The following is a 21164-nucleotide window of genomic DNA, read 5'->3' as shown; positions in this document are numbered from 1 at the left end:
GCATAAATATTTACTTCATATAAATATGTGTACAAAATTATAAACATACTTTTGAAAACACTATACTTGAAGAGCATTTAAATAATCTTTTTTTTTTTTCTTTTTGGGACAGGGTCTTGCTCTCTTACCCAGGCCTGAGTGTGGTGGTGCCATCACAGTTCAATGCAGCTACAAACTCCTGGGCTCAAGTGATCCTCCCACCTCAGTCTCCCAAGTAGATGGGACTACAGGTGTGTGCCACTACACCCCACACCCAGCTAATTTTTCATTTTTTGTAGAGACAAGGTCTTGCTATGTTGCCCAAGCTGGTCTTGAACTCCTGGGCTCAAGCAATCCTCCTGCCTCAGCCTCTCAAAGTGCTGGGATTACAGCATGAGCCACCATGCCTGGCCTTTTTTGTTTGTTTTGTTTTGTTTTTGAGACAAGGTCTTGCTCTGTCACCCAGGCTGGTGTGCAGTAGTGTGATCTCAGCTCATTGCAGCTTCAAACTCCTGGGTTCAAGTGATCCTCCCACTTCAGCCTCCTACAGGCACGGGCCACAGTGCCCAGCTAATTTGCAAATTTTCTGTAGAGACAGGGTCTCACTATGTTGCCCAGGCTGGTCTTGAACTCCTAGGTTCAAGTGATCCTCCCACTTCAGCCTCCTACAGGCACATGCCATCATGCCCAGCTAATTTATTTTCTGTAGAGACAGGGTCTCACTATGTTGCCTAGGCTGGTCTTGAACTCCTGGCCTGAAGTGATCCTCCTGCCTTGGCCTCTCTAAAGTGTTCAGATTACAGGTGTGAGCCACTGTGCCTGGCTAAATAATCTTGTTTAAAAAAAAAAAATACTGATGGAGTTTAACTGCCATCTTATTATGTCATGTATTTCTTTACCACCAGTGCATGAGAAAAAGGCTAATACAATGGCAGAAAAAGTCATGAAAAAAATGAAATATTAAAAAAAAAAAGATCTCATAAATAACCAATATGTACGTTCATGATAAAAAATAATAAACAAGTTGAAGAGATCTCTTTCAATGGCTAGTATTTCATACTGGCATCTAACACTGCATAGGGGCTTGAGAAATCACAGTACTTGTCCACTCATTTGGGCCTCTGACCAGAGGAAAGCCACAGATTATCTGAGGCAGTGTTCTTTCCACTACGAAGGAGACCACTGTCCCAACCACTCAACTTCTCCTTCCCCACTGACACGCGGAAAAGCTGTCAAAACCTCCTGACTGAAAAACAAAACACAAAGGCAGCTTGGCTTGACCGCTAATCATGACAGGAAAATAACTATTGGTATGGTTTTCTGGACAACCCATAATTCAATAACAAATCACGCCAAAGGGAGTTTTAGTAAAATCAATCCTGAAATGTCAGAATATTAAGGAGTAATTGAGCCCCAAATACTTATTCTTTGGGTCTAAATTTCACTTATACTTGTTTACTTTTTATCATTAATATAATTACCTTTTTGGTTCAAGTTTAGCAGCCACTAATCTTGCTCCCATGGACCCAGTTTCAACAACATGATAGTATATTTTGATGTCAACATGGTTGAAGATGTAAAATGTATCTCTTTCATGGAATTCTGACTGTGGAACAGAACTTAAAAGTTAAAGGTAGAAAATTGACTACATAAGAGCCAAAATTTAAAACTTTAAAATGGGCTACAACAAGTAAGAAAATTTAAGTTTGAACGGAATTTTAAGCCTTTCACATTAACATGTTTCAATTTTATACTTAAACTCTTTTTAAGCCAAAAATTAATTGGGGAAGGTATATGCTTCTGAAAGTTTTACATAAAATTTAATAAGTACCAATTCAAAAGAACACTAATCTAGTATTTTCCAGCCTTTCACTTAAAATGAAACAAAATAAAATTTAAAATATTATGATCACACTAATGCTTAAACATTTAAACACTTTTCCTGCCTGGAAGCTTGTAAGTTTGGACTAAACTCATAACCTAAATTATTCAAGTATCTCTGGTCAGCACTCACAAAAGCACTAACTGATATAATCAGTTTCATGATTAACTCATGCTAACTTCCACTGAATCAGATCCATTAACAGATTTAAATCAGGTTGATCTGATTACACAAAATTCATTTTAATATATATCCCCACCTAGTCCTAATTACCTTCTATAGTAATGTCTCTATTTGATTAATCTATTTTTAAATATAAAAGAATGGCCTCAAAGACAGATAGGTCTTAAAAAGGGTATAATATCTGACTTCTGCAATACAAATTTAGTTAACTTATAATGAAGCCTTTTTTGACACTCTACTATGTACATTTCGTAATATATAAGATTTATGAGAGTTAGGACAAAGTTCTAGACATTACCATAGCATTTAACATACAACAGACAATCCAGTGAATGTTGAACTGAATCTGAATTATTCCAATTCTAAAGCTCAATTTATACATTACTAATCTGCTGTAAGTTTAAGATTGAAGTAGTTGTACTTCAGAACATCTGAACTGTACACTCATTCAACGAATATAACAATTTTTTGTCCAGGTAAAGACTGAATTCTATCAAAAGCCATGTTTTAAAAAGCAGCAAAGAGTTTATCATGAACTTACATTAATAACACAGGCATCTTTTGCATGGCCTTTATCTGTAATGTAACAGCCAATAGGAAATCCAGGATTACAGAACCTCTGACCATCTTCAACATCATAACACCATGTTACAGGCATATTATCCACAATCCTACACACGGAAAGAAGAGTTAAGTTAGAAAAGAACCCACCAAACACGACAAAGAATTACTGCCTAAATCAGTGTCATCACTTTGTAAAATTTAAATATGTAAATGCCTTAAGATTTCAAAAACCACAAAGAATGTTAATGAAATGTGCTATTTCATAAGCAATAACAATATGCCAGTATCTGATACACTGCAGTGATGGAAAAAACTACAGGCTGGTCCGAGTGCAGTGGTGTTTACAACTAATTGATCACAACCAGGTACAGCACTGCTTCATTTGACTAGCCTTAAACAAAGAAAAAAAAACAAAACAAAAAACTTTGTACCTTTTTTGAAAGGATGAATGGTAGGTAGGAAAGAGTTTTATAAACTAATTTATTGTAATTGCTAACTTAACAATACTATTTAGACACTTCACTGTAATTTACCTTTAGCAGAACACTCACAGCTCTAAATAGGTACACAAAGCAATATAGCTAGTTCCTCAGGAACAGTTTATTAAACAGTAGAGAAGGAAATGCCTCTTACTACTCAGGTTATTCAATAAAAAAGGAATACAACTGCAAGATATAGGAAAATATTAAACTAAAGGGCCAGGAGGAAAAGTGAAAGTTACACAAAAAAATTCTGTTAAAACTATAAATCCAAGTTATTTCTACAAGAAATACTGTTACAAAGCTAGCAAACCAAATCTTTCAAGTTCTATAGTGAAAAAGAACTTAAATAATAAAAGCAGAAAATAAAGTTCTGTAGCACCATATAACTACATTACAGTCCAAGCACGTGGCCCCCTGTGCCCAGAGTACACTGCGGGATACAAATAAAAAAACTACTCAAAATATAGCAGCTATATTAGAGTCATAAGATGACACTCCAGGGCATGTTTTATTTGTTAATTAATGTGTGCCTTAGGAAGTAAAATTATGATTCTATATTCACCCAAGGTGTACCTTAATGACCTAATAAAACATGTCTCGTCACCTTTAAATGCTATTTAATAGTACCCAGTGTACAAAATTTTAGAATCACCTATACTATTAAACTGCTTATTATTATAATCAGCAGGCTAGTGGTTCCAATGAAAAGACTATAAAATATTAGAAGCATAAACGCAGTTATATAAAATAAATAATTCAGATTTTCTGAAAGCTTAACGAATCTGTTAATTGCTTCAATTTTTTAGATAGAGATGAAGTTCAATTAATGAATATATACTAGCAATATATAGTATCTTCATGCTACCATACTGGAGGGAAAGTACTACATAAAAATTATAGTGCTAGTTACAAAATGAGAAATTAAGGGGTAATTTAGGTTTTATAAAAGCCAACATCCTAAACGTATCATTTATATAATACCTTGACATAATAGCTTTTTCTGGTAATAGGAAGCATTTTTTAAAAAAAAATCCCTTTGAAATAAATTTAAGAAAACTTAAAGGATATCTTTTTTTCCCTCGAGACAGGGTCTTGTGCTGTCACCCAGGCTGGAGTGCAGTAGCACGATCATGGCTTTCTGCAGCCTCAACCTCCCAGGCTCAAGTGATCCTCCCATCTGTGCCTCCCGAGCAGCTGGGACTACAAGTGCATGCCATCACACTTGGCTAATTTTTAAATTTTTTTTGTAGAGTTGGGGTCTCACTATGTTGCCGGGGCTGGTCTCAAACTCCTGGGCTCAAGTGGTCCTCCTACCCTGGCCTCCCAAAGTGCTGGGATTACAGGTGTGAGCCACCATGCCTGGCCAAAGAATATGATTTTCAATCACTGTCTTCCTAAATTAACAAGTAGTATTTATTTAAATTTCTAATATCAAAAAAATTAAAACTCTTATTTCCAATCTGACAGACTGAATAATGGGAAGACTCGCAAAGATAAAGGCTGAATGACTCCCAACTTTTTATCATGAAGAACTCCTTTCCTTTACTTCTGTCTGCTCTCCAAGGACTCCATTTGAAACAGTTCTACCAATCAAGCTTCATTTAGTAATAACTTGTTTTTCCAATAAATTAATTCCAAAAGTTTCTAATCAGAATAACCCATATTGTCACAATGCACTCAGAAAATTACAGCCCAAAGCAAAGAAACTTGGCATTTAACAAGTTGGCATTTTTTTCTTTTTTTTTTTTTGCAGTTGCAAGATTTAGTAGAGTGAAAACAGAGCTCCCATACAAAGGGAGGGGACCCAAAGAGGGTAGCCCACAGTTGGCATTTCTATGTAGTTTTAACATGAGTACATTTGTACTATTCATTAGGATTTTGAATTTTTGAAAACAGCACATCATTCTCCTTTGCTAACTTGGTGGGATCTGGGATTGGAACTCACTAAAGTATCTTCAGGACCCCTTTATAATTCAATAAGCTATACTCCAGTGGTTCTATGATACTAAAAAATTGTAAGTACTCTGATAACTAATTATATTTTTATAAATAAAATGTCATCAAGATTTGGAAACTCAGGCAAGAAGTATAATCACAAACCACACAGAGCACAGCTGAAGAGAGTTTTAAGTGTCTGGTGCTGGTATCAAAGAAATAGTTTCAGGAATCACAAAATAGCTTAGCAGCTTAGCAGCTACTGACAGAGTAAGCCAAAAAGATCCTCAAATTACGTTCTAAAGCCCCAAATAAGAATAAAAAGTATGGCCGGGAGCGGTGGCTCACACCTGTAATCCCAGCACTTTGGCAGGGCGAGGCAGGTGAATCACCTGAGGTCAGGAGTTCGAGAGCAGCCTGGCCAACATAGTGAAACCCTGTCTCTACTAGAAATACAAAAATTAGCCAGGTGTGGTGGCAAGCACCTGTAGTCCCAGCTAGTCAGGAGGCGGAGGCAGAAGAATCACTTGAACCCGGGAGGCTGAGGTTGCAGTGAGTCGAGACTGTGCCACTGCACTCCAGCCTGGGTGACAGAGCGAGACTCTGTCTCAACAACAAATAAAAAAAATAAAAAGTATTCGTCAATTTATATAAGAAACTATTATTAACTGTTCTTTATAGTGAGAATAATAAACTAGAGCATGGTTCCAATGTCATGGGGGAGAAATTATGATAGATTCATGCAGTGAATTATGAAATTATGAAAAAAATGGAGGAGATTATAGATTTACAAATGTTACCTGACCTGAAAAAAGTCCATAATATTTTCTTAAACAAAATGAGCAAGTTGCAGAATAATGTGTACAACAATATTTTAGTTGCATTATTTTAAAAAGGGACACACCCTTTTCTATACCTCCATATGCACAGTAAATATAGAAACATACATGAGAAATAATAGTGTTAGTTCTGTAGAATAGAAATGAGGCTGAGAGTGACAGAAGACTTGCTTTTACTTAATATTTTCTTGTACTGCTTGTGTTTTTTCATCAACATGTATTGCTTTATGATTTAGAAAATGACTATGCTCTCCCAGTGTGTCTTAGTGCAAAGCATAAAATAAAATGTGCTATATTCACAATCAAACTCCCTAACAGAATACTGTAAATTCCCATGGGTACATGGTATTTTACGTGTCAACTCTGTCTATGCTTAAAATCAAGTTACACAGTAAAATCTTTCTGAAATAGGTCATGGACAGAATATACTCAAATAATGGTTTCAATAAATTCATCAATGTGAATCAACATTTTCCAAATGTATACTGAACTGATTTAAGGGTTACACTTAAAATCATCAACTTTTCTGATTCAACTGCAAAATCATTATTTACCAGCACTTTCCCAGGTAATTTTTTAAAGCAGAATACTTTAAGTTTGCAACTGACATACCGATTACAAATCATTCAGTAAACTTTACTGTCTGATGCTGTCTTAGTTTGTACATTATTTTATTTATTCTTTCTTGTTATTAAGCATCTTGGCATTATAATGAAATCTTTGTTAACTGCATCATAAATTAGTTAAAAACATCTCTAAGTACTTTCCTGTCAGGAGGCTACTGAAGAACTGCTTCTATTACCTTCGGGAGCAAGACTAAACAGTATTCTTTGGTTCAAGCAATTCTCCTGCCTCAGCCTCCCGAGTAGCTGGGATTACAGATGCCTGCCACCACACCCAGCTAATTTTTGTATTTTTAGTAGAGATGGGGTTTCGCCATGTTGGCCAGGCTGGTCTCGAACTCCTGGCTCAGGTGATCTGCCTGCCTTGGCCTCCCAAAATGCTGGGATTATAGGCATGAGCCACGGTGCCGGGCTGCCTAAACAGTATTCTAAGCACAGAGGGTAGAAGAACGAGCTAAAAAATCACCCACAGACCTTAAGAGTCATTCTTTCAGTCAGTCAACAAACTGACGGCTACTGCAGTAAACGCAGGTGGATAGGGCTAATATGAGAAGGTAAGAACTGAGGCTTAAATATTATTTTGAAGATGACAAAGAAAAACACCAAGGGAAATTTCAATTACTTAAGAACAAGTAAACATATCCCAAGTTGATATGCAATTGATATGCATTGATCTAGCAAATAAGCAGTATTCCTATGGTAGTTTAGGGGAAAAAAGCTCTTCATTTACCAGAAACCAAAGAAATGGGGAGACAAAGGAGTCTTTAAAGTTCCTATTTGCACTGAGGGTCAGATGAGAAAGAAGCTGACACAAGCATAACAGGCAGGTTTCTAACAGCACTATCTCCTTCCTTCCAACAGAGCCCCACTAGCCTACACGGAACCCATTCTTATGGGGTTCAGGTAGATGTTACCCAGGTCTGGCAGGTCAGAATGAATCCTTCCCATCACAAACTAGTTCATGGCTGTGCACAGGACTCAGCAACCCAGGGTTCTATGCGTATGGGGGTTGGGTGGGGTGGAGGAGGAGGAAAACTAAGGGGTAGGAGGGAATTCGAGGCCACAGGATCTGGTCAGGTCTCAGCTCAGATCCACGGTTCCTAACCTCACTGGTGTGAGCAAACAATGTGATCTAAAATACTGACAGGACAAATATCCAAAAGGAAGTGCATGAAGACAGTCCTCCTGTTCGCCACTGAAAGCATCTTACACTTTCTAGAAAAGGCAAAACATATGGAAACTATGATCCCCACAGAATACAGGCATTTCCAAGCAAAATTACTCAGAAGAATAGCAATGGTTATACTTCAAATGTTGGATTTTGAAAGTCTTTAAAAATATTCTGGCCGGGCGCGGTGGCTCACACTTGTAATCTCAGCACTTTGGGAGGCCGAGGTGGGCGGATCACGAGGTCACGAGATCGAGACCACGGTGAAACCCCGTCTCTACTAAAAATACAAAAAAATTTGCCGGGCATGGTGGCGGGTGCCTGTAGTCGGAGAGGCTGAGGCAGGAGAATGGCGTGAACCCGGGAGGCGGAGCTTGCAGTGAGCCGAGACTGTGCCACTGCACTCCAGCCTGGGCGACAGAGCGAGACTCTGCCTCAAAAAAAAAAAAAAAAAATTCTATGTTTGACCGGGTGCAGTGGCTCACTTTGGGAGGCTGAGAGGGGTGGATCAGGAGTTCGAGACCAGCCTGGCCAACATGGTAAAACCCCATGTCTATTAAAAATACAAAAATTAGCCAGATGTGGTGGTGGGCACATGTAATCTCAGCTACTCAGGAGGCTAAAGTGCAAGAATCACTTGACCCCGGGAGACGGAGGTTGCAGTAAGCCGAGATCACGCCACAGCACTCCAGCCTAGGGAACAGTGTGAAACTCCGTCTCAGAAAAAAAAAAAAAAATTCTATGTTTGAATATTGTATAATAAGTACATACTACTTTGGAAGGAAAAACAGGACAGTTTTAAATGCTTTTTGATTCTGATACAAATTGGTACAGAATTTGTTAAGGTTATGTCATGTTTACAAAATAAAAGGCTAAGCAAAATGTAAGCGTTTTATTTGAGGTTGATGCTATTTATCAAACAAAAGTTAAGTTTTGTTTTCCTGTGATTTCTTTTCATAGCCCACAAGTATAAAACAATGTTTTCACTAGAAGACTGACCCAGGCCCTTTTCCCCAAAGCATAATATGCTACTGTTAACTATTCAGGCATACTTCGTTTTATTGCACTTCACTTTATTGTGCTTTGCAGATATGGTGTTTTTTAGAAATTGAAGGTTTGTGGCATCCATGCATTAAGCAAATCTATCAGTGCCATTCTTTCTTTTTTTTTTTATTTTTGAGACGGAGTCTCACTCTGTCGCCCAGGCGGGAGTGCAGTGGCACGATCTCGGCTCACTGCAAGCTCTGCCTCTGGGGTTCACACCATTCTCCTGCCTCAGCCTCCCGAGTAGTTGGGACTAGAGGAGCCCACCACCATGCCTGGCTAATTTTTTGTATTTTTAGTAGAGATGGGGTTTCATCATGTTAGCCAGGATGGTCTCGATCTCCTGACCTCGTGATCCACCCGCCTCAGCCTCCCGAGTGCTGGGATTACAGGCGTGAGCCACCATGCCTGTATCAGTGCCATTTTTTCAACAGCATGTGTTCACTTTATGTCTTTGTGTCAGCCTTTTTTTTTTTTAAGCAATAATGTATTTTTTAATTACAGTACTTACGGAGTTGTTTTAGACATAATGTTATTGCACACTTAATAGACTATATATAGTATAAACATAACTTTTATATGCACTGGGAAACCAAGAAAAATTTTATGTGACTCACTTTATTCTGATATTTGCTTTATTGCAGTGGCATGGAACTGAACCTCAGTATCCCCAAGGTATGCCTGTATGTGAATAAAAATAACTACTCTATGTACCAGATCTATGTATCAAAAGAAGTACCAGATATTACAGTAATCTAAACACAGTTAAAAGACGATACTTTAAATGATGTTGTCCTCTTTAACTAAGAGTCACTACTTCAAGCTATGACCACTAGTAACAAAAAAAGGAAATCAATTAATTTGCTATATTTTACACAATCAAGTAATTTATATAGTCAATATAACAGAGATTTCATATGGAAAGGATAAACCCCAAAATCAAAAATATTCATGCCTTACCAGTGATGTTGATAATTCAATAACATGCTTTTTTTCAAGAATTCTAACTTTTGTTTGTCTTCAGCTTTCTCTGTATGGTATGTTTTTGTACAAACAAGCTTACAGGTCTCCTCCTTATTAAACGTAAACTGTATTAAAAGGAAGTGGAAAGCAAATTCAGAAAAACTATCTAGGTTCTTCATAACAATATCACAAATAGAGTAAAAGTGTTAGTCCCATTAAATTACTTAAGTGCATTAATATTGGCAATAAGTAAATTTTTTAATTCCTCATAGCTCAATCATTTAAATTTTAATCCTACTGTGTTTCTCTAAAGACTTGTCATCAAGTTTTCCTTTGATACGTTCTTTTTGGTAATTTCAATTGACTTACCTTTTAAATGTAAATAAGTTCTAGAAGAGAAAAAAAAAATCCCATGTAGAACAAAAATGGAACTTTAGTCTCTCCTAGTAATATCCCATGGTCATGCCTTAGGAATTCTGGAGTTGATGGCTTTCTAGTAACAAGCAGACAAATTTTTATGTTCAAATAATCGACAGATGTTAAGTGCCCTCCTTAAGTGTCAGGTGATAGACATTCAGCAGTGAACAAGAGAGCATGTGATAATATAAGAAAAAGTGACATTCAGATGTCTAAAATCAGGGTAAACATGACTCCAGAAGGCTGAAATTTACCAGCTATACGACCAGCCATAATTGTATCTTTTAATAAATTCAAACTTTATTACATAAGGTGGTAAAAAAAACATGGCATGGTTCACTTCTAAGCAGCCCACTCTTTTGTATGTATGTATTTATTAACATCCCTAAAGCAGGTGCAGTGAAGCAGCTAAGTGAATGTTTAAGCATAGTCCACTGCTGCCACCTGTCAGCCAATGCTTTCATTCTGTCTGCATTGCTATTTCCAATACAGCTGTATCTGTACCACTAGTTGATATTTTAAACCTTATATGAACCTTACTCATTCTTATAAAGTGAAAAATGGAAAAATAGAAAAGTATACACACTAAGGAATCAGAAGCACAGACACCAAACTTAAAGTAAGTTAAGCAGAGAGAGACAATATTACACCAAAACGGCAAATCTGACACCTCAATCCAGTGCTCACTTCAATAGGTGAGTCAACCTGTGTGTTCAATTGTGAAGGAAATAGCAAGACTAAGGTGACATTAATGTAGTAACAGGTAACATCTGTTTAGTGCTTCCTATGTTCCATGTACTTTGTATATATCAAGCCTCATGTAATCCTCCAAACGACCCTTGTCCATCTTTTACAGATGAGAAAACTGGAGCACCAAGTCACACAACTGAGCATCGGCATAGCCAGGATCTGAGCCAAGCGAGTTGAGCTCCGGAGAACATGCTCTTCAGCACAACACCCTACGGCCTCTCCCTGTCATGTGTTTAGTTGGGAATTTTATAATATTTTAAATCATGTTTGGTTATGGATGGAATTGTATTTTATTTATGTTTTGCTAAGGATTTTTAAATATTCTTAGCTCCCAAGGGAAACAAATCCTCCTTGTAACACGCAAGCACAGCACTGTTCTGTTTCTATTTGGGAAAACGTGGGATTATAATTTTTCCTGAATTATTTCAGTGAGGATTTAAACTTCTCCTTGGAATAATTCTGAAAATCAAAATATCAATCTAGAGTCAGACCTGGGTACAAGTCAACTCCATCTTGTTAGGAGACCAGGGAAAGCTGCATAACCCTGCCTCAGCTTCAGTTAACTTATGTGTAAAATGGGAGCAGTACCTGCCTTGCAGGGTTGTCGGATTAAATACAGAATGTGTGTGCAAAACACCTAGCATGCTGACTGATGAAAATTGGTATTCACTAAATAACAGTTATTGTTATGTATCTCACCACCAGCTTTTAGCAAATAACGGAAAAATTATATCAAAGTTCATATCTGAGGGAAATCATATAAGGGGGCACACTCCTGGCAAGACTTCTCCCCCATGCAGCCTGAGACCATCAGGACTGATGTGGTTTGGCTTGGTGTCCCCACCCAAATCTCACCTCCAATTGTGATCTGAATTGTAACCCCCACGTGTTGGGGGAGGGACCTTGTGGGAGGTGATTAGATCATGGGGGCGGTACCCCATGCTGTTCTTGTGATAGTGAGTAAGCGCTCGTAAGATCTGATGGTTTTATAAGGGGCTTTCCCCGCTTCCCTCTGCACTTCTCTTTTCTGCCGCCATGTGAAGAAGGACATGGTTGCTTCTCCTTCTGCCATGATTGTTTTCCTGAGGCCTCCCCAGCCATGTGGAACTGTGAGTCAATTAAATCGCTTTTCTTTATAAGTTACCCTGTCTCTGGTGTTTCTTCATAGCAGCGTGAGAACGGACTACTACACATTAGGACTAATGGGCAGGACTAATCCCATTGTGCCCCCTACCCTCTGAATATTAGTCACCACCAGAAGTCCAGAATGTCCATGTCATCCTTCCATTCCCACATTTGAATCCCAAAATGTATCCCCCTCAACTGCTTAATCTCTTCCATTATGCCCTGAAACTCACGTGTCACCAGTAGAACACCCTCTAGTTCCTCAATCTCTTCTCAGAATGTTTTCTGGAGCCTGTTCTGATGGAAACCTGGCTGTCCCTGAGGGACGCTGCCTCACTGGAGTCTTGCTGGTGGTGCCTGTTTTCTCTCATAGGCCCCAGCGCTGGGCCAGACCATTCTCCCTCCTCCAGAAACCTCTAGCTTTGACTCCCATGTGATCAGACCACACTGCCCCTACTCCTTCCTGTTCTTGTCATCTACCAACCCCAGGTCACTGGCCCTCAGCTCCTGGCTCACTGTCACTGCAACACTCCTCCTCGCTCCTGATTCTTGGTGATTATATTTATATAAACGATCCTTCCAAAACAATGACCTTTTGATCCTCTGCCCTCTCCTCCAGCAACTCTGGTCTTCATCCAACTTCAAAGCACTCCCTCCTCTGGTCACATTCCACCCTGCCTTTATCAATGACAGCAGTCCCAGCCGTTATCTTCATTTCAAGCTTCCCAGTGTCAAAGCACCTCCTCCCGTTGCTCCAACTCACTGGCTCAAATGTTCATCACCTCCAACAAGCCCTGGACTCCACTTGAATCGACAGATCCTACAATCTTTTCACTGTCTCTTACTCCTTTTGTGGCCTCACATGCCCCCTGTGCAAGCTCAAACTCCAAGCTCAACAGTACCTCCATCTTTCATAACATCCAAGGATGTCCTCACATCCTGTGTTCTTCTCTCATTTTTTTGGTATTCACTTGTTAAAACCACAAACCTGGTTAAATCCAACTCAGCAGCACAGCTGGAAATAGCTGGAGATACAATTAAGCAGGCTGGCTGCTGTTACTTCAAACCATCAGCTAGCCAGAGGGTCCCTGATGCAGCCTAGAAGCCGCTCCACACTCCTGCTCTATTAGCTCTCCTGGATCCTACTTGGCTGCTGCCTCCCTCCTCACTCACAGGTGGGGTGGCCATGCTGCCTACTTCACTGAGGAATCAGGAGCAATTGCCACATTTACCTCCCAGCATCATGCCCCATGTCTCTGCCTTTCCTCCAGTTACCACGGATGAACGAGCTCATTGAGGCCAACCTCTCCAACAGTACACTGGGTCCCATCCCTTCTTGTCAGAGCAAGGATACCCACAGCAATCCTTCCCTCTCCTAAATCATCACTTTTCCCATATCTACTGATCACACTCATCCACATACACACCTTGCTTAAAGATCTATCACAAGTCCTCTTGGCCGGGCGCGGTGGCTCACGCCTGTAATCCCAGCACTTTGGGAGGCCGAGGCAGGCAGATCACAAGGTCAGGAGATTGAGACCATCTTGGCTAACACGGTGAAATCCCGTCTGTACTAAAAATACAAAAAATTAGCTGGGCATAGTGGCGGGCGCCTGTAGTCCCAGCTACACGGGAGGCTGAGGGAGGAGAATGGTGTGAACCCAGGAGGCAGAGCTTGCAGTGAGCCGAGATCACGCCACTGCACTCCAGCCTGGGCTACAGAGCAAGACTCTGTCTCAAAAAAAAAAAAAAAAAAAAAAAAAAAAAAAAAAAAAAAAAAAAAAAAGAAAAAAAAGATCTATCACAAGTCCTCTTTGGGGCGGGTGCCTTGGCTTATTCCCAGCACTTTGGGAGGCCAAGGTGGGCAGATCACCTAAGGTCGGGAGTTTGAGACCAGCCTGGCCAACATGGCAAAGCCCTGTCCCTACTAAAAATACAGAAATTAACTAGGTGTGGTGGCAGGCACCTGTAATCCCAGCTGCTCGGGAGGCTAAGGCAAGAGAAGCACTGGAGCCTCAGAGGTGGAGGTTGCAGTGAGCTGAGATCACACCACTGCACTCGAGCCTGGACGACAGAGTAAGACTCTGTCTCTAAACAAACAAACAAACAAATAAACAGTCCTCTTTGAACCATGCCATCCTCCAGCTACCATTCTTTTTCTCACTGCCAGTAAAATAAAAGTCCTCAAGACAGTTGTAGATGTGTCCACCTGCAACTGGTCTTTCCAATCTCTCTCCACCTGGCTATTCTATCATGGCTGCTTTCTCATCAATGACCTCCACATTGAAGGCTAAACCCAAGGTCAATCCTCTGTCCTTATCTCACCTGACCCATCAGTGACAAATCAACCAATCCCTCCTCCTAGAAACACTTTCTTGCCTTGGCCTCCAGGGACCACATTCTCCCTGTTACCCTTCTTTCTCATCAGTGGCTCCTTCTCAGTGTCCTTTGCTAGACTCTCCTCATCCTCCTGACCTATAAAACCAGGTGCCCCAAGGGTCTAAGCCTCACGTCTGTAATTCAGCACTTTGGGAGGCTGAGAGGGGTGGATCTCTTAAGGTCAGGAGTTCGAGACCAGCCTGACCAACATGGTAAAACCCTGTTTCTACTAAAAATACAATACCAGGAGCCCTTGGAGCACCTGGTATTATAGGTCAAGAGGATGGGGAGAGTCCTGTGCCTCTTTGAATCTTGTCTTCTTCATCTATACCCACTCTCTTGGGGATCTCTTCAATTCTGTGGCTGTAAATACCACCTATACACTGATGATTCTCAAATATATACTGTGTATATATCCAGGATGAAGCCCTCCTCCAAACTCCAGAAGCATATATTTGGCTGTTTATTCAGCATCTCTGCTCGAACACCTAATAAACACCTCTCACTTACCACATCCAAAACTAACTCTTCCCCATTCCCCAACCTGGCTCGTCCCACAGACTGTCCCATCTTAGAAAATAGAAACTCCACACTCCACATCCCATCCCTTGGCAAATTCTGTCAGCCACCTTCAAAACACAGCCAGATTCACAGATTCTGACCTCTTCACCACCCCCTCTCCCCTCCCGAGACAGATCATACTTAGATGAGGGAGAAGGCCTCCTACTGGTCTCCTGGCTTCTCCCCTCGCACCCCCACAGTCCATTCTCAGTACAGCAGCCAGGGTGACCCTGGTAAAATCGAAGCCTACTCAAAACCCTCCAGTGTTAACTAACTATCTTGCTCAGATGTAAAGGCCAATCCTCACAGTGGCCTCTGAGTCATTCTATAATGTGGTCCTGTTACTTCTCTGTGCTCATTGCCTACTATGCTCTATCTTGCTCACCTGCTCAAGTTGCACACCTTGGGGCCTCTCTTCAGCTAGAACACCTCCCCCACATATTCACATGGCTCACTCCCTTACTTGCTTCAGGTCTTCTGCTCAAATGTCACCTTCTCGGTAAGGCTTTTTAAATTTAAGATTTTAAATTCACCTTTGCAGTAAGCCTATTTAAAATTAGAAATTCCCCACACACCTTCCCAGATTTATTTTCAATAGTTGTTTCATCAGTAATTGAAACATATATTCTGGTAATTTATTTTGTCTCCTTCTCCCCATCAGCATAAAAGATCCATGAGGACAGAGATTTTTGTTTTGCTCACTGCTGTATCCCATCACAGTGCCTGGCACATGAAAGGTACTGAGCAAATGTGTTAACTGAGTGAATGAATATGAGTGCTTAGATCTGAGATGAGATTTTATGGTCCTATGAAATGTGGTTCCAGCTTCACATAATACACACAATGTCTTGCACTGTTGTTTTCCTGACCTAAACAGAAGCCAAATATAAAAGACGGCAAAGCAGACTGGGATTTTATTTTGTGGCTGGTTGTTACCTCAGTTTTTACAGCAGATCTAAAATAAGATAAAGCTGGGTGTAGTGGTTCACACCTACAATCCCAGAACTTTGGGTGGCTAAGGCAGGAGGATTGCTTGAGCCCAGGAGTTCAAGACCAGCCTGGGCAACATAGTGAGACCCTGTCTCTCCAAAAAATAAAAAAATTACCTGGGCATGGTGGGCATACCTGTAGTCCCAGATAATCAGGAGGCTGAGGTGAGAGGATTTATTGAGCCTGGGAGTTCAAGGCTGCAGTGAGCCGTGGCCCAGCCCAGGCCACAGAGTGACACTCAAAAAAAAAAAAATAATAATAATAATAAATATATACATAAAGATAAAAATCCTTGAAAATAAAGAATCAACAGTGAAATGAAAAATATTGGTCAATACATTTATGGCTGGCTTACACCTTGGCCTTAAAATGTGCCTGCTCTGTCCCTTTAAGTTTGGGGCTTAGAGAATTTGTTTTGGTACAGACATGGATCCTGAAACATTCCACAAGACTCAGGGAAAATGTTGGGTACACAATTTCTCCATTCTAAAGCTCTCCTTTTATTATATTTAACCTCAACTTCTACAACAAAGGATTAAATCTGAAAAGCACTAGGCCCCAAAAAGGGTCCTGTGTATGAGCAATGAACAGTCCTTGCACAGAAACAGAAATGTGCCCAATGACGTCCTACTAAGGGGAGTAACCTGCCTTCAAAGTCTGCCCCAAGGGGCAACACCTCCCCATGGGTTTGAGTATTTTGCTGGGTTTCCCTCTGTTTCCTGCTAGGGAATCCTGCTGTCTTCCCAGTTCACTAAGGGCATTACTGATGTTCTTCTCACCCATCATTTCTCAAGGGCAAGACATAAATAGAGAGATGGGGCTGAGAGGCTGCTGGAATATTTAAGATTGTAAAATTTAATAAGCATGCCTGAAAACAGTCATCTGCTATAAGAAGAATGCAATATCATTCAAAGTAATCTTCCAAATATCCCAAGAGGGAAGAGGTGTTTCACAAATTACATGCCTGCCCTGCTCAATGGCACCCATGTCCATACACTTTGTGTTCCTTCCTCCTCAATGACTTCATCCCATTAGGCCTTTGAATCTACTATGTTTAGGAAACTTTAAAAGTTACTGGCAATTTTAGGGTAGACAATTTCAGATTAGAATATTTGAAAGGGGGCCGGGCGTGGTGGCTCAGACCCGTAATCTCAGCACTTTGTGAGGTCAAGACAGGCAGATCACCTGAGGTCGACAGTTTGAGACTAGCTTGGCCAACACGGCAAAACCCCGTCTCTATGAAAAATACAAAAATTAGCTGGGCATGGTGGCACATGCCTGTAATTCCAGCTACTTGGGAGGCTGAGGCAGGAGAATCACTTGAACCCAGGAGGTGGAGGTTACAGTGAGCTGAGATCTTGCCACTGCACTCCAGCCTGAGCAATAGAGTGAGACTCTGTCCCGAAAAAGAAAAAAAAAAAAGTATTTGAAAGGCGTCAGACGGTGGCTCACGTCTATGTCTATAATCCCAACCCTTTGGGAGGTTGAGGCAGAAGGACTGCTTGAAGCCAGAAGTTCAGGACAAGCCTGGGCAACAGAGTGAGACCTTATCTCTATAAAAATTTTAAAAATTGGCTGGATGTGGTGGTATGCATCTGTAGTCCTAGCCACTCAGGGGAGTGAGACAGGAGGATCACCTGAGCCTAGGAGTCTGAGGCTGCAGTGACCTATGATTGTGCCACGTCACTCCAGCCTGGGTGACAGAGCAAGGCTCCATCTCTTAAAAAAGAAAAGAAAAAAAAGAATATTTGAAGAGGATATATTTACGGTCAGAAACGATCAACTTGTAGTGGATTAAATTTGCACAGTGGTTTCTTTTCCCCCAGGGCTTCACAGTGTAGGTGCAGGTGCTGGAGGGAGTAAGATGGTTGGTGAGACGAATCTAGGCTTCGGGATTTGCTGGACAGATAATAAATGTTGTGCTCCATGTAATAAAATGTTGAGGGAGATGGGGGTGCCTCGCGAGAAAGCAGGGAAGGTGGGTATGTATGAGGTCTAAGACATAGCAGAGACGCGAAGCCAGGAGAGGAAGCTGTCGGGCTGGGGAATAACACCTGGAGTCAAGTTAGAGCCATCAGAACACACATTCTCATGTGGACAGATGCCCACGGTAGAGAGTTATAGGAAAAATGCAAAGTGTGGCATATAGTATGTTAAAACAAATAAGTAAATCTAATCTATTTAATATAAGCTTATAGGTGTATGAAAATTTTCAGGAAATTTTAATAACAAACTGTGAAGTGGAACTGCACATTTATTATTATTTATTCTTCTGCATCATTTAATTTTTTTATATGGTGATACATTATTATAATGAACTACTTTAATGTTTCTAAAAGCAAAAGACCATTGTTCTTTGTATAGTAGGAGAACAGATACAAAACAAACAGGGACTATGCAATGTGGAAGGATAACAGGCTTAAAAGATAATAGATTTAAAGGCAAAAGAATTCTGAGAGATGATGAAGTACAAATGTTGAAAAGAATACCTTATATTGTTCTTAGTTTGGTTTCACTGGTATTCGAAAAATGTACCAAAGATGTTCCAAATACATCAACATAGAAAGGTTAGGCTAGGCATACTGGCTCAAATCTGTAATCTCAACACTTTGGGAGGTTGAGGCAGGCAAATCACTTGAGTTCAGGAGTTTGAGACCAGCCTGACCAATATGGTAGAACCCCATCTCTACTAAAAATACAAAAAGTTAGCCGGGCATGGTGCTATGCACCTATAGTCCCAGCTACTCGGGAAGCTGAGGCACAAGAATTGCTTCAACCCAGGAGGCAGAGGTTGCAGTGAGCTGAGATCTCACCACTACACTGCAGCCTGGGCCACAGAGCGAGACTCTGTCTCGGAAAAAAAAAAAAAAAAAAAAAAGAAAGATTAGCTTCCAAAAATCCCAATGCGGGAGCCCAGGCAGCATTATACGTGCTAACGGAGAGTGTCTGTAGATACTGCTGGAAAACGGGGAAAGAGACACAGAGCAGCTGAGACAACCTCTCATGACTGGAAGCTGGGTTCCAGGACCCGGGTTTCAGGACCCTCTGTGAAGGAGGCAGAGCATCTGAGCCCTGCCCCTTAAGCCACCGTCTTAACATTCCTAACATTAGTTGCGTGAATGTTCATTAAGACAGACTTATCAATGACACACTGTGAGAAGGAGAAGGATCCTTCTAACTTTGATTTTAAGAAACTATTCCTAGATGAAAAAGAGAAATGAACTCTTCCTTCGCAATGATAGCTGAGTTATCTCAGGCTTTTCTTAAATAACAAAAACAAAAGCTGTAAGTAAACAATTATTATGTAACACTAAATACAAACCTTATATGGTGAAGGTTCAATTCTTTCCCCGAATAGTACCTGACCAAGATTTTCAGATGGGCGCTTTCCTTCTGATGCTTGGCAAAAATCAAACCTGGGAGAAGAATATTTAAATTTTTACACATAAAAGGGAACGATGAAATATCAAACACCTAGCCAATCTTGAGAGCAGATTAGGTACTGATCATTCTAGCAGCTCTAGTAGATGAGTAAGAAATCTATCCACACTCCAACTCCTATGTACCACATCTCCCCCATAAAAAAACAAAACACCTAAAATTATGCCTTCAAATATTTTTTTCTAAATAACATTCTCTTATTAGAATGCATATTACAAGATCTTTTAAATGGACTCACTATAATTTATTTTTGTTCACTCCAATAAAATTATTTAGATCCTTATTATTCAAGCAAATTTTGCATAACTTATCTCCTTTCTATATCTAATTCAAATCTTTAATTAAAAATGACATTTCAGTAATGTACGTCAAGTCTACCTGCAGTTCTGTCTCATCTCAGTACACTTGCCAACGCATCCCAATATGTGAAGCACAGCTAAACAGACCCTCTGTGAAGAGTGCTGTGGAGAAGATGTAGTCCGTCACCTATCAGATTCTCTGTGTTGTAATTCCCTTGTGTTACTAACCAACTTTAATAAAGTTCTGTTTAAACATTACAGCTTAATTTCAGCTTTGCCACAGAAAATTAAAAGGGCAGTTCTGTGCTCACCCTGGAATGATATGGGGAATATCCGAGATCAGTACAGTAATAGTAACACATTAGTGAGATTCCTAAAGAGGAAGGTGGGTCTGGTGATTAAAAAAAAAAACTGGGGCTGGGAAGTTCCCAAATGAAGATTCTCCACAGATCCACTGACTTTTCCTAAGAATATCCACAAAGATTTAAAGATGTTTAACAAAACAAAAACTAGAAAAAAATTTAAGTATCCAATAATTAGATGAATTATAGTCTACCCATTCATGTATTTTGTATTCTTTTCTTAGACATACTTAGGTATATGAATTCTTTAGGATAGTCTTAACTTTTTTGTGTATGCTTTTCTCTACAGCAAACTATTTTCTTTTAAAACTCTTAAACAGCAGAGAAATTAAACTAAATTTTAGCAACAGTTTTAGACCCAATATGGTATACAATGGTCAAACGAATAAAGGATATTCATGGAGCGTTTTTTACAATATCAAAAAACTGGGCCAGGCGCAATGGCTCATGCCTGTGATCCCAGCACTTTGGGAGGCCAAAGTGTAAGGATCACTTGAACCCAAGAGTTTGAGACCAGCCTGGACAACATAGTGGTACTCCATCACCACAAAAAATTAAAAAAAAAAAAAAAAAAATTAGCCGGGCATGGTTGCATATGCCTGTGGTCCCAGCTATTCAGAAGGCTGAGATGAGAGGATCACCTAAGCCCAGGATGTTGTGGCTGCAGTGAGCCATGATCGCGCCACTGCACCCAGCCTGGGCAACAGAGCAAGACCTTGCCTCAAAAACAAACAAACAAAAAACCTGGAAAAAATCAAATGTTGGTAAATAGGAAACTAGTGAAACTAACTGTACATGGAATCTATAAAATTTCTAAAATGGGAATAATAACAGATACTAAAAAGAGTGAGGTAGCTATGTATTGACATGGAAAGATGCCCACAATATACTCAACGAGAAAAACAAGGTGCCAATCAAAAATAGTAGTATGGGCCAGGTGCAGTGGCTCACGCCTATAATCCCAGCACTTTGGGAGGCCGAGGTGGGTGAATCATTTGAGCCCAGGAGTTTGAGACCAGCCTGGCTAACATGGTGAAACCTGTCTCTACTAAAAATACAAAACTTAGCCGGATGTGGTGGCATGCGCCTATAATCCCAACTACTTGGGAGGCTAAGGCAGAAGAATCGCCTGAACGTGGGAGGCAGAGGTTGCAGCAAGCCAAGATCGCGCCACTGCA

The 21164-nt window shown here is 40.3% G+C and overlaps 1 protein-coding gene across 1 annotated transcript in view; it reads right to left on the bottom strand.

The window, feature by feature from the left end:
* Positions 1-21164, bottom strand: part of TM9SF2 (transmembrane 9 superfamily member 2) — a 63743-nt gene that overhangs the window by 24357 nt on the left and 18222 nt on the right. The window contains exons 3-6 of the mRNA XM_032151193.2: positions 19207-19300; positions 9660-9787; positions 2586-2715; positions 1461-1585 (exon numbers count right to left, since the gene is read on the bottom strand). Of these exons, the coding sequence (XP_032007084.1) occupies positions 1461-1585; positions 2586-2715; positions 9660-9787; positions 19207-19300 (477 nt within the window). The remainder of the gene's footprint in view (positions 1-1460; positions 1586-2585; positions 2716-9659; positions 9788-19206; positions 19301-21164) is intronic.

This window comes from Hylobates moloch, unplaced genomic scaffold (genome assembly GCF_009828535.3).
Source record: "Hylobates moloch isolate HMO894 unplaced genomic scaffold, HMol_V3 SCAFFOLD_4, whole genome shotgun sequence".
Lineage (NCBI taxonomy): Eukaryota > Metazoa > Chordata > Mammalia > Primates > Hylobatidae > Hylobates > Hylobates moloch.
This window is presented reverse-complemented; position numbering and strand designations above follow the sequence as displayed.